The following is a 13,202-nucleotide window of genomic DNA, read 5'->3' as shown; positions in this document are numbered from 1 at the left end:
GAAATTTAAACTGAGGAATGTGTTTTAAGAGGTTGCTGATTAATCACTTGAAATTGAAAACTCTAAGGAATAGAAACACTATAGACATGTCATATTTTATAATTAAGCAGCAAAGTAAGTCAGGAAACAAAACTTAGCAATTGATAAGCCTGGCGGATGAGATAAGAAAGACTTCTTAAGTGATCAAGGCACAGAAATAGAGGAAAATAACAGAATGAGAAAGACTAGAAATCTCTTCAAGAAAATTAGAGATACGAAGAGAACATTTCATGCAAAGATGAGCACAATAAAGGACAGAAACAGGTATGGACCTAACAGAAGCAGAAGATATTAAGAAGAGGTGGCAAGAATACACAGAAGAACTATACAAAAAAGATCTTAATGACCCAGATAACCATGATGGTGTGATCACTCACCTAGAGCCAGACATCCTGGAGTGTGAAGTCAAGTGGGCCTTAGGAAGCATCACTATGAACAAAGCTAGTGGAGGTGATGGAATTCCAGCTGAGCTATTTCAAATCCTAAAAGATGATGCTGTGAAAGTGCTGCACTCAATATGCCAGCAAATTTGGAAAACTCAGCAGTGGCCACAGAACTAGAAAAGGTCAGTTTTCATTCCAATCACAAAGAAAGGCAATGCAAAAGAATGTTCAAACTAATGCACAATTGCACTCATTTCACACACTAGTAAAGTAATGCTCAAAATTCTCCAAGCCAGGCTTCAACAGTATGTGAACTGAGAACTTCCAGATGTACAAGCTAGATTTAGAAAAGGCAGAGGAACCAGAAATCAAATTGCCAACATCCATTGGATCATAGAAAAAGCAAGAGAATTCCAGAAAAAACATCTACTTCTGCTTCATTGACTATGCTAAAGCCTTTGACTGTGTGGATCACAACAAACTGTGGAAAATTCTTCAAGAGATGAGAATACCAGACCACCTTACCTGCCTCCTGAGAAATCTGTATGCAGGTCAAGAAGCAACAGTTAGGGACTTCCCTGGTGGTCCAGTGGCTAAGACTCCATGCTCCCAATGCAGGGGGACATGGTTCAATTCCTGGTCAGGGAACTAGATTCCACATGCTGCAACTAAGAGTTTGCATGCCACAACTAAGACCTGGCACAGCCAAATAAATAAATATAAAAATTTTTTAAAAAAAGAAGCAACAGTTAGAACAGGACATGGAACAATGGATTGGTTCCAAATTGAGAAAGGAGTAGTATGTCAAGGCTGTATATTGTCACCCTGCATATTTAACTTATATGCAGAGTACATCATGAGAAATGCCAGGCTGGATGAAGCACAAGTTGGAATCAAGATTGCCAGAAGAAATATCAATAATCTCAGATATGCAGATGACACCACCCTTATGGCAGAAAGTGAAGAGGAACTAAAGAGCCTCTTGATGAAAGTGAAAAGAAGAGAGTGAAAAAGCTGGCTTAAAACTCAATATTCAAAAAACTAAGATCATGGCATCCAGTCCCATCACTTCATGGCAAATAGATGGGGAAACAATGGAAACAGTGAGAGACTTTATTTTCTTGGGCTCCAAAATCACTGCAGCCATGAAATTAAAAGACACTTGCTCCTTGGAAGAAAAGCTATGACAAACCTAGGTAGCATATTAAAAAGCAGAGACATTACTTTGCCAACAAAGGTCTGTATAGTCAAAACTATGGTTTTTCTAGTAGTCATGTATGGATGTGAGAGTTGGACCATAAAGAAATCTGAGTGCTGAAGAATTGATGCTTTTGAACTGTGGTGTTGGAGAAGACTCCTGAGAGTCCCTTAGACTGCAAGGAGATCAATCAATCCTAAAGGAAATCAACCCTGAATATTCATTGGAAGGACTGATGCTAAAGCTGAAACTCCAATACTTTGGCCACCTGATGTGAAGAACTGACTCATTGGAAAAGACCCTGATGCTGGGAAAGATTGAAGGCAGGAGAAGGGGACGACAGAGGATGAGATAGTTGGATGGCATCACCAACTCAATGGACATGAGTTTGAGCAAACTCTGGGAGATAGTGAAGAACAGGGAAGCCTGGCATGCTGCAGTCCATGGGGTCACAAAGAGTCAGACACGACTGAGCAACTGAACTGAACTGGGGGATAGATACATGGGAGTTCATCATACCATCTCCTACTTTTGTAAATGTGTGAAATTTCCAATAATACAGTTCTATTTTAAATGTTTTTAAGGGATTCGGGGTGGGGAAATTAAGAGAGTTAAAGATAGTTTATTTAAATTTTTTAAAGATAATTTCTAATATAACCTTTAAAGCCATAAACACTTACAGTTCCTAGTGTGAAATATAAAAGATAGTGCATCACTCAAGTAATAAAAATATGAACAGAAACTATGGTAAAATACTAGATAATGAAGTAGGGATCAAATAAACATGAAGATAAAGTGCTATGTACAGGCTCTGAGAACCAGTTGGCCTAGTATAGAAGGTATAATTCATTACAGGGGTGTGTTGACAGTTATGTATGTGTTCTCCACATCTGGGGGAGAGGAGGTGTCTTCAAAATCTCATGAAGATTTCACACATTTACATATTACATTTTCTCAAAGGAAAGATCAGATCAATGTACTGAATACAAGATTCCACATTACTTGAGGAAGACATTTCGGTTGAGATAAACCGTTAGTCATAAAGCTTTCCGTATATAGTCATGAAAATATTTAACAGGAAAGATGTGACACAGAAAGATACTAAACACCTATTATATGCTGGAACCAATGATGTGGTAGATATTCATTTCAACTGATTTTCAAAACAAACCTCCCAGTTAGCTGGACACTCTTCACTGAGAGCCGTGGTGGCTTCCTGTTCGACACTGTTTGGGAAGAACCAACAAGGTGGCTGAATACCAAAATCCTCGTGACATAAAGAAATTAAACCATGATGACTCAGAGAGCAAGAGGCAGAATGCAACAGAATGTGTGCTGCACCCTTGAAAAAAAGGGTGCATCAGTCCCTATTGCAACCGTGCCAACTGACCACTGACAACACGACTCCTGCTTGTGTCATTTCACCAAGACTCATCACCTGAATAAGAGGGGAAATCCATCAACAAACTGGGTGACCATGACACCAACCTGCCCAAGATAGGGTCTCTCAGTCTGGCATTTCAGTCTCTCTTTGACGAGCACACCTTGGAGCACAGTGACAATGAGGGCCAGCCTCAGGGAGGGTGACTTCCCTGACCACCAAGGCGAGACGTGAATGTCTTTACCTTTATCTTTACCTTTTCTATAAGGTAATGATCTTTACCTTTCCTATAAGTTGCAACAAAAGATCCGCTTAAGTGCTTTCGTTTCCACTCTTCCTTCCAATAAAATAAGTTGGTTTAAGCTCAACATTCAGAAAACTAAGATCATGGCATCTGGTCCCATCACTTCATGGCAAAGAGTTTTAGCCTCTGTTTACTTCCATGCAAAAGAACACAACATTTGGATGGAGATGCAGCAGGAGAGAAGGAGAGAGAGAGTGTGCACAGAACCCCATGGGAATCAACAGATTTCCAGAAAAAGGCCAAAGGGGGCTCCAGGAGGGCATGCCAATGGACCAAGCTGAGATGGCTAGGTTAGCATCACCTCAACGGTGATAGCCTGGCCAAGAGCACTTCAGCTTAGCCAGGGAGAAGTTGGAAAGAACGTGTCAGGTGGCATGAAGGATGAGGCTGATGAAATTGTTGACAACTAGAAGACAAGAGCTCTGCTCTCCCCCCTTGGCGGAAGCCAGACACCACCTTCTGTACCAAGTGGGTCCCTGAGTGGTTCAAAATGAACACCAGGAGCCTGGTCTCAGGAGGGGAGGACATCACGTGGGCAGGGGCATGGCTAGGGCACCAGGAGTCTGAGTTCTTTCAGCATCTACAGGGACCAAAGACATCGCCCAGTCTGCAGACCGAGATGAGCAGGGGGACACTGGGATCGGAGCGGGGGGTTTCCAGGTGTGCACTTCCACCCAGGGCCTGACCCTGCTAGGACACTGGAATGGCCTGGGGAAAGGATGCTGAACAATGCCCTGACATGGAAACACAGAGGAAAGAGGAGCCAGCTGCTGTCAGTACCTGAAGTTTAGCATCATCCAGCACTTACCTTTCCAGGTTCTCATGTTGTCCAAACCAGAAAGGGAGATTCTTCTAGGCACCATAGTGCCTTCTGGCTTCTTGAGGTTACTGGGCCCTCTGCACAGGAACTGCTCCTTGTGCCGCCATTCAGAGAGATGGCTCGGCTTAGGGGGGCGAGGAGGGGGTGTGTTAGACATCACGTCTAGTTCTTTTACCCCACAGGGCAAGGAGGCTTGATTTTGATCTACCTGGATGGCAGAATTTAAGGAAGTTTCCCCCAGTGGTAAAGAAAAGTGGTCCCTGGATGGGCCATTGACGTCTTTCATCCAGATCAGGGAAGCCTGGGGCCTCATGGAGGGGGCCTCCTGAGACCCGTTCCCGGGGTGTGAAGAACCAGCCAGGCTCCCAGAGGGTGGCGGCTGTGGGCAGTCCACAAAGACATCATCAAAGGAAGCCTGCTCCAGTGAGCGCTCTGAGTTTGACCAGCTATCACATCTGGTGGGGAGACTGAGGGAAGAAAAGCACAGACATTTGACTGAAAGGTCACAAGTCCCCACAGTGGCTATTGGTACTGCTACACCTTTGGCAAGAAGTTTGAAGGAGAAAGCCACCCACCCACCGCAAAGCCGTGCTGTGGGGAAAAAAAAGGCCATGCTGCCATCACGCCCCTTCCTCTGATGTCGCCATTTTTTTTTAACTTTTATAGTGACATTCCCTCCACACCCCTCAGTGACAGCAACCCCTTAATGCAGGGAGGAAAAATAAAAAGGTTTGTTGATTTTTTTTCATTATCTAAGTGGAAGATACAAATGAAAATGCAAGGTTAGAAATGAAAGCCACAACACCAAAATGCCTGAGTCATTCTGTTTGGTGTACCACATGCTTCAGCCTTGATAGTGGTTGATAGGGATCTGGCCCTGCCCTGGTGGCAGCAGGAAGCAAGGGGAGCAGAGATACACCCACTAGAAGATGCTACAGCTAAACAGCCTGATTCGCAGTGAGGGCATGGCAGTCATAGAGGCTGCAAGAGGAAGTAGTGTGGGTTTTGCCAATGGAGGGGTGTGCGCTAGGAGGCCGGGCGCAGAGGCGTACCTGGCGTGGTGCAGTCTTCCCGTCTCGCAGTTGGATAGAATCAGATAATCAGGAAGGAAGAGCAACTCTGACTCACTTCTGGTTTCCTCAGTGGCTACAGTACTAGTGCTCAGGTCATCTCTTGGCAGGGAGCAGACAGCAGGGTTGGTGAGAAGGGAGCTGGAGGAGGAGGGCTGCGTGGAGGACGGGGCACGACAGCCGCTCTCCATGGAATCTGCAGGACAAATCGTTTCCCAGCTGAATGTTTAAGAATGGGTAGAACACAGTTTCTCAGAAAGCATCTAAGAGGCCAAATAGAAGATGCAAATCACAGCTGGTGTTTGTACTGATGGAGAAGACCATTTCCCCAAGCTATAAACAACGTCTGGGGAAGAAGGCCAATGTTCCAAGAGTGAAGTGTTGAATCAATTAAGGGCAAAATAAAGCAATCATTCTTGGCCTAAAAATCTGCAGTTAGATAGTCTACACACAGCTTCTTCATGGCCCTCAGCCACAACTCTGCATGCATCAGTGTTTATTCATTCAACAAATATACACATATATATGCATAACAAATATATATACATAGACTTACATATGCATTTGGGCACATGTGCAGGCATGCAGATACAGACATATATGTCTACTTATGTCTATATAGATACCTTCTCTTGCACCTACTATGTGCACAGGACTGTTCTAACTCTGCCAGCAAAGACAAAGACTCTGCCCCAGTTGGCATTTACAACCCTCCAGAGGAGAGAGACAAGTAACGCATAAAGAGCAGTGTGAATGATTGACCACTAGTGATGTCTAAGGAAAAGGAATGAAAGAAATAAAGTGTTGTGATGGCTGGTAAAGCTCACATTCAGAAACTCCGGATGAAAAGACTGCTTTTATTTCCCTTTTGAACCACATCGGCAGGAATTTAGGATTCCTGAGTCAGAGTGGTCCAGAACTGCCTGGATTCAAGTGCAGACTCTAGTATCTAGCTGTCGTGACCTTGGGCAAGTTACCTGCTTGATCCAAGTTTTCACCTCTATAAAGTGGTTACGCTCAGAGTACCTCTGCCACACAGTTGGTCTAGGAATGAGATGAGCTAATACACAAAAGCATGTAATAGAGTTACTGGCCAGGGTACACATGATGTGCTACCTACCTATGGTTACCAGAGACAGAACCAAACACTCTATGTGAGAAGCCACAGTACAGCCCCTTCAGGCTTGGTTCTCAGATGAAGAGGAATCAACCCCTACATCCTCCTCCAAACGAAGTGGGGGGCTGCTACAGGGAACAAAAGAGGTCATGGGGGATTTGCCACCCTCCAACTTCAGGCCAGAGCTTTTCTGTTTTCTGCCTGGTGCCTTACTCATTTCTGCTCCCCTTAGCATATTGTATCTATGTTTTAGCATCACTGCCAAATGAGGAAACAGATGTCACATATGACATGAAACATAAATATGCATCTAATTGCACCGAAGGTAGGGACTAGGCGTGAAGAGAGAGCAGCAAGGCTCTGCTGGATTGCAGTGTCTTGACAAATTCAGTGCGACTTTGCAAAGAAACTGTTGCAGCAAGGACAACAGACTGCCATCATTTCATTTCCTTTTACTTGAGTACTCTCCAAGTTCAGCGGTGTAACTGAGTAGCTTCACTTAGTAAGCTTGCCTGCGTCGTGAAAAGAAAAGGACTTCGTTGGTAGGAAGCACACACAACCTAACGTCTAGAGAGGGACGCAACTCTGACTCTTCCACGCCACCTAGTGTTAGAATGTGGTTATTTCCATGGAAAACGATAAAGCACCCAGTTAAGGAGAGAAAGGGTGAAGCAACTGTAGGCCATGGGATTTAACGGTAAGGTTCAGCCTGCTAAGCTAAGAGGCTAAAAGAAACCAAGATTTGAAGTGAGAGAGTCAATTCCTAGGCAGACTGATAAGAAGTCCAGGAGTCCCCAAGGAGAGAGGGGTCTGGAATTCTCAAGGAGGAAGAAAGGACAAACTTTTTTTGTCCCTCTACATTCCTTAGGATTATATAACAATAATGTATCCTGCTTGAGGACAGTCTCTGGAAAAAAAAAAAGAAAAAACCTTCTGGCTAATCCTGTTATCTTAAGGTGTAAATTATGGGAGTAGGTCTAGTGAGGTCTTTACAACCTCCAGACATTCTTTTGATTCACTGTAATAACTAATTAGAGAGTATATAACTCCATTGCTAACACTAGCAAGGGGATACTCTTTCTGCCCCCTTCTGATGCCTATGTCAGAAGCTTTCTCTATCTCCTTTATACTTTAATAAAACTTTATTACACAAAGCTCTGAGCGATCAAGCCTCGTCTCTGGCCCCAGATTGAATTCTTCTCCTCCAGAGGCCAAGAATCCTGGTGTCTTTTCGTGGTTCAGCAACAACCTTTCAGAAGTCTGTAATTTGAGGATCAACGCATGATGCCAGGGGCTCAGCAACAACATTCATGAAGGGGAGTTAATTGTAACCTTAAGTGCACCATAGCCAGTATATTACATAGGCAGTGTGTGTTTGTGTGTGTGTGTGTGTGTGTGTGTGTGTGAAAGAGAGAGCAAGAGTGACAAAGTGCCACATGGGTCATTTGCTCCCAGTGCCCCAAAATGGTTTAGAGCAAACTTAGAACTCATTTCTGTTGCAGAGACCTTGAGCTACCTGGACATAAGCGGAAACCTTCCCTGTGTATGACAGGCAGCCTACTTCTGTCTTTCTAAAATGTAGCACTGAACAACACAGTAGGCAACAGAAAACCTGGAGTTCCTAGAGTTTTTTTTAAAGACAGCAATATTTGATATTTCTAGAAAAACCAGAAACAGCAGCATGGGGAAAATCAGAGCTGTACAAAATGTCCCCACCCATGTTGTGCTTTTGCTGCCTGCGTGTCCTGATGATGGCAAAGCCACTGGGTAGCTTTGAAGGCACCAAAGTGGCTCCTCATGCTCTGTGGGCAGTGTCCGGGCTTGGCCACCCCGTTCCCCCAACACCCGGCACACTTGGGGCCACACTGTGCCTCAGCTCCCCGCTCCCCCCCTCTCGCAGTCGACTCTTACCTGCACTGTCCTCCAGGTGGCCGAGGTTGCAGACCTGACTGATGCTGTGCACCCACACCTGCATCTCTTCCTCCGTCTTGGCCACCAGGTAGAATGTGCGAGACGTGGTCTTGACAATGAACACGAAGTGGTTCTGGAATTCCTTGCGAACAAAGCCTGGACCCGCATGCTTCCAGACGGTGCACTCGCTGAGGTCGATGGCGCGGATGGGCTTGCTGGCACGCTGGCTGCGGTAGTACTCCAACACGTCACGGTCGCCACTCAGTCGGCCCCGCCGCAGCACGAACCAGCGCCGGCGCCAGGCCTGTGGGAGAGGCAAGTGGACGTCGGCCTCCGTGACAGGAAGCCCCAGAGCCCGCTGGGCCTCTTCCACTTTTTCCGTCGGCCATCGCGGCGGGGGGTAGCCATGGGAGTCACACCCCCAGGTCAAGGAGAAATATGCACTCATCACAAAGGCATATGCAACACAAATTTACAGGCACGCGTGCTTAAAAAAAAATTTAGGGACTTCCCTGGTGGTCCAGTTGATAAGATTCTGAGTTCCCAATGTAGGGGACCCAAGTTCGATCCCTACTCTGGGAACTAGATCCCACAAGCCACAACTAAGTGTTCTCACCCCACAAATAAGTGTTCTCACCCCACAACTAAGACCCAGCACAGTCAAATAAAAAAGAAAACTTTAATAGTGAAGGGCAGGAAGGAAGCTTTCTTACCCCTATGTACCTCAATCCAGTGCGACCTAACCTAGTCGTAGAACTTGTAGAGGATTGCTCAACAAGAAGGGGAAAATCATACACATTGGCGAGGAGAGCAGGTTATCATTAACTTAAGTTAATGATTGTCTAAATTGTAGCAATGGATGTGAACTCGAGGGAGGGTGGAAGGATCAGAAAATGTGAAGTAAAAGAAAATCAGTACTGTGAAGTAGAGAGATGGGTAGTGCCAGCAATTCTTTACAGATGTTTTATCATAAAGCGGAAGACACTTCCGCAACCACCTCCTAGGTCAGTATTCCTCCATCAAGGAACTGAGATGCCCTTGGGGACATCTGAAGACAGCCCTGTGCTGCCAGTCAAGAAGGCTGGGGGCATGGGGGGGGTGCACACTGTCTGGCCTAAAGCAATCCTCTGTGCCCTCTTGAGAAACACCATAATAGGAAGGAACTTCCCTTAGTGCTATAGGAATCTGGGAAACAGCCAAATCTTGAGGTCAGATGATTAGGCAAAGTTGAGTCCAGGCTCAGAAAAGAAAAGAAACCAGAGCTGAAATAGGGCAGGCTGCTCCGAAGGCTGCTACAGTGTCATTTGGGCCTGACACATTGAGAAGGCCACCAGCTTTGGCTTTGACTAGGGGGGCGGGGCAGAGGGAGAGAAGCCCCCTGTGGGGTATTCTCAGCTCCCTCCCTGCCCAGGGGCTGAGAGATCTGAGGCAACAGAGAATTTGATGAGGCACTGAATGGCGAATATGACCTGCAATCAGGGCTCAGAATGGAAAGCCCCTTTGATGCTGGGTGAGAGGCAGAATCAGAAGGGGGTGGGGCAACTGGTCACCCCATGTGAGGTTCAGACAGGGAAGAGAAAGCAGAACCTGGCAGGTAAGGCCTGGCTAGGGTCTGCCTTTAGGGATGGTGTAAAGCACTCAGGAGACATCTGGCCCCTTGGAAGAGGGAGGAAGCAGTGTAATTAAGTGCTTGTTTTTAAGATGACAGAAATAACAGCATTTGTGTAGGCTTATGGGAGTGATGGAAGACAGAAGCATTAATGATTTGAGACCTTTCTGTCACAAAAACCTGGGACTGGATAGCGTGGAGCCCCTGACCATGAGAGGAAGCTTCACCGTCACTGTCACGATGAGAGAACGCCCTGGGGTACCAGGGGTACCCCAAACTTTCCAAAGGCCACTTTGGTAGGGAAATGTGAAGAGGAACTTTGTCCTACTTCCCAAAAATGATCCTAAAAGAGGAAGTCAAAGTGGAGGCTGAAACAAGTTTCAAGTTAACTGCTCTTTGTTTTGTAGAAACCCATTTCTTAGCCTTGAATAACAGTGTTGGTGGACAGGGGCTGGGGGACACGATTAGGGTTCACCAAGTAGCTGGGGTGCTGAGAAGGGGAGAAGAGATGAAACAGGAAGATTTCAACCCCACAAAGGAGTGCTCTGCTAGGAGAAGGACACAGACATTCTTTCAGCAATTATCTGTTGACATCCTAACAGGCTGGCCAGTGGGCAGACACAGAGGGAATGGAGGTGAACCAGCCATTGAACAGGCCCTGTCACTCAGTCTTGTGGGCAACAGAGGAAATCGGCACATGGATAAACAGACAATTGCTGTCAGCAAGATCAACACTATGATAAGGGAGAGCTAAGATGCTATGGGCATACCCAAGAGACCTCCTTCAGGAAGACGTGGTGGCCAAGCTGAAAGTGAAGAATAGCCAAGGATGCAGCCGCATCCAGCACAGTCTGTGTGCAAAACTTACCAGCACAACCTCCCTCGAGTTGTTAAATCTCTGCCCAAGACTTGTGATAATACAAAAGCTGAAATGACGCTTTCTTGGAGCATTTTACTAAGTAGGTGGGACCAGCCTTCTAGAAGTGAAAGACGCCTGACAAAGACCCTTAAAAAGCAGTCAGCCAGCACTGAAGTGAAGCTCTTCACAGGGACACCATTCTGCAAGGAACTTATTGAAAGGACTCAGGGGTCAAGCTGAAGACACTCCCACTGGACAAAGATGGAGCAATTCGAGCTTTAATAAATTGTAATAATCACAGTGGCTTGAAATCCATCAAATATATTTAAACCTGAGAGTTCATCATGATATTAAAAAAGAAAAAGAATGTGTCATCCTCAGAGCAGGTGAGGGAACCACTTCATGATCTTTTCACAAATGTATGCTGACTAATAAAGGAAAACCAACAATACAATTAGAATCTCACCATTTTGCTTGCCGCAGTGCACTCTCAAGCTGTGGTGTTCGCCCTCAACAGTTGCTAACTTACGAAGAGGAACAAGCAAATGTGAAAGTTCCACCCACGAAGCTAGACGGTGGGAAATTCTGTGGTTAAAGGCTCAGGTTCTTCAACAGATAAATGACAAGAAAAAGAAAGACCAAGAGCATCTATGGAGTAAATGAATCTTAAAAGATAAATAAAAAATTTCCTGTGGGCTTATTTTTTATTGAAGTGTAGTTTCTTTCTGGTTTTCTGTTAATTTCAAGTATACAGCACACAGATTCAGTTACACATCTATATATATATATATAGAATATATATATATTCTTTTTCAGATTCATTTGCATTATAGGTTATTATTAATACAAGATATTGAATATAGTTCCCTATGCTATACAGTAGATCTTTGTTTCTTTTATGTATAGTAGTCTGGATCTGCTAATCTCAAACTCCTAATTTACCCCTCCCCTGCCCCATCCCCTTTGGTAACCATAAGTTTGTTTTCTATGTCTGTGAGTCTGTTATGTTTTGTAAATAAGTTCATTTGTATCATATTTTTAGATTCCACATATAAGTGATGTCATATATTTGTCTTTTTCTTACTTCCTTCACTTACTATGATAATCACTAGGTCCATTCATGTTGCCGCAAATTGCATTGTTGCACTCTTTTTTTTATGCCTGAGTAGTATTCCTTTGTATTATCATGTCTAGGGGATGACCTTTTGAGTGATAAAAAAAATTAAAGAATGCAAAGAAGAGATATGTCTACATGTCAGGATAGTAATCACATATGGGGAACAGGAGAAGGTTGTGGTTCAGATGGGATACATGATGGGGCTCCAGCAGTGGGTGGCAAAGTTATTTTTCAAGCAGTTGGTGGTTACAAGGGGAGGGTGCAGTCACCTAAGAATAATTCATAAAGCTATACATTTGCCCTATGTGGTTTGCTATATTTGTGTTTTCTTTGACAATAAAAAGGATTTTAAAACAATTCCTCTGGACAGGACATGTTCACGGATGCATTCACTGTGTGCCAGGCACGGGAGGGGCTGCTAGCTCTTCCCGTGGGGAGAGGTTCGCAATTCACAAGGGCAGGATTGCAAACTCCACAGCTGAACTTTGTCACCTTGAAAGTAACTTGTAAAATGACATGGGATTGTTGGCCCCCAGGGCACCAGGCATCACATCCCCCCACTGTACCCCACTGGGCCCTGAGGGCTCCTCTAGCTCTGGCCATGAAAGATCTATTTCCCATCAGCCTTTCCTGCCACAGCCACTAAGGTGACTCATTACCACCCTACCAGCATTATCTCCACAACAAAAACCTGCAACATCCTGTAACATTGTGGAAAAGTATTTGTGCTCATTTCTCAGATGTGAAGGAGGTAAAACTGAACTCCTCTAGAAAGCTGTGATTTGCCTGGAATTGGTTGGGGAATAACTGGATCTAGTCTCTCTGACAATAAAAGCTATGTGCTGTCTTCAACCATCTTAGCCAATCCAACTTGCTGATTCTGTTTACGAACACCTCCTGGTTGGTTTTTTGATAGAAAGGGACCCCCAGGTTAAACAAAGGTGCAAGTGATTGCAAGCCTGAGGCAGGCACTGTGCAATGGCAGCCTTGGTTATCCAGGGAAGAAGGACTGAGACTCGAATCTAAATTTCCCTGTTATGGACTGCTTCAAAATCCCAATGTTGAAGTCCTAGTGCTCAGCACCTCAGAAGAAAACCTTATTTGGAGACAGGGTCTTTACAGAGGTAATCCAGTTAAAATAAGGTCCTTGGTGTGGCCCTAATGTAATATGACAGGCACATTTATAAAAGGGGACACTTGGAGACTCAGACATGCATGGAGGAAAGATGATGTGAAGACTCAGGGCACAGACAACCTCTCCAATCCCAGGAGAAAGGCCTGGAACACACCCTCCCTCGTGGCCATCAAGAGGAACCAACTCTCCCCATGCCTGGATCGTGGACTTCTGGCCTCCATGACTGGGAGATGATATGTTTCTGTAGCTTAAAACTACC

The 13,202-nt window shown here is 45.0% G+C and overlaps 1 protein-coding gene across 3 annotated transcripts in view; it reads right to left on the bottom strand.

Moving 5' to 3' along the window:
• GAB3 (GRB2 associated binding protein 3) overlaps positions 1-13,202 on the bottom strand; it is a 73,992-nt gene that overhangs the window by 36,804 nt on the left and 23,986 nt on the right. For 2 of the 3 annotated variants that reach the window (XM_020909615.2, XM_070462893.1), the window contains exons 2-4: positions 8,224-8,527; positions 5,178-5,391; positions 4,114-4,592 (exon numbers count right to left, since the gene is read on the bottom strand). In XM_020909615.2, coding sequence (XP_020765274.2) covers positions 4,114-4,592; positions 5,178-5,391; positions 8,224-8,527 — 997 coding nt within the window. The remainder of the gene's footprint in view (positions 1-4,113; positions 4,593-5,177; positions 5,392-8,223; positions 8,528-13,202) is intronic. The other variant, XM_070462894.1, reaches the window with a different exon arrangement.

Source organism: Odocoileus virginianus, unplaced genomic scaffold (genome assembly GCF_023699985.2).
Source record: "Odocoileus virginianus isolate 20LAN1187 ecotype Illinois unplaced genomic scaffold, Ovbor_1.2 Unplaced_Scaffold_16, whole genome shotgun sequence".
In the NCBI taxonomy this organism is placed as follows: Eukaryota; Metazoa; Chordata; class Mammalia; order Artiodactyla; family Cervidae; genus Odocoileus; species Odocoileus virginianus.
Note: the sequence above shows the minus strand (reverse complement) of the source record. Positions and strands in the feature narration are given on the sequence as shown.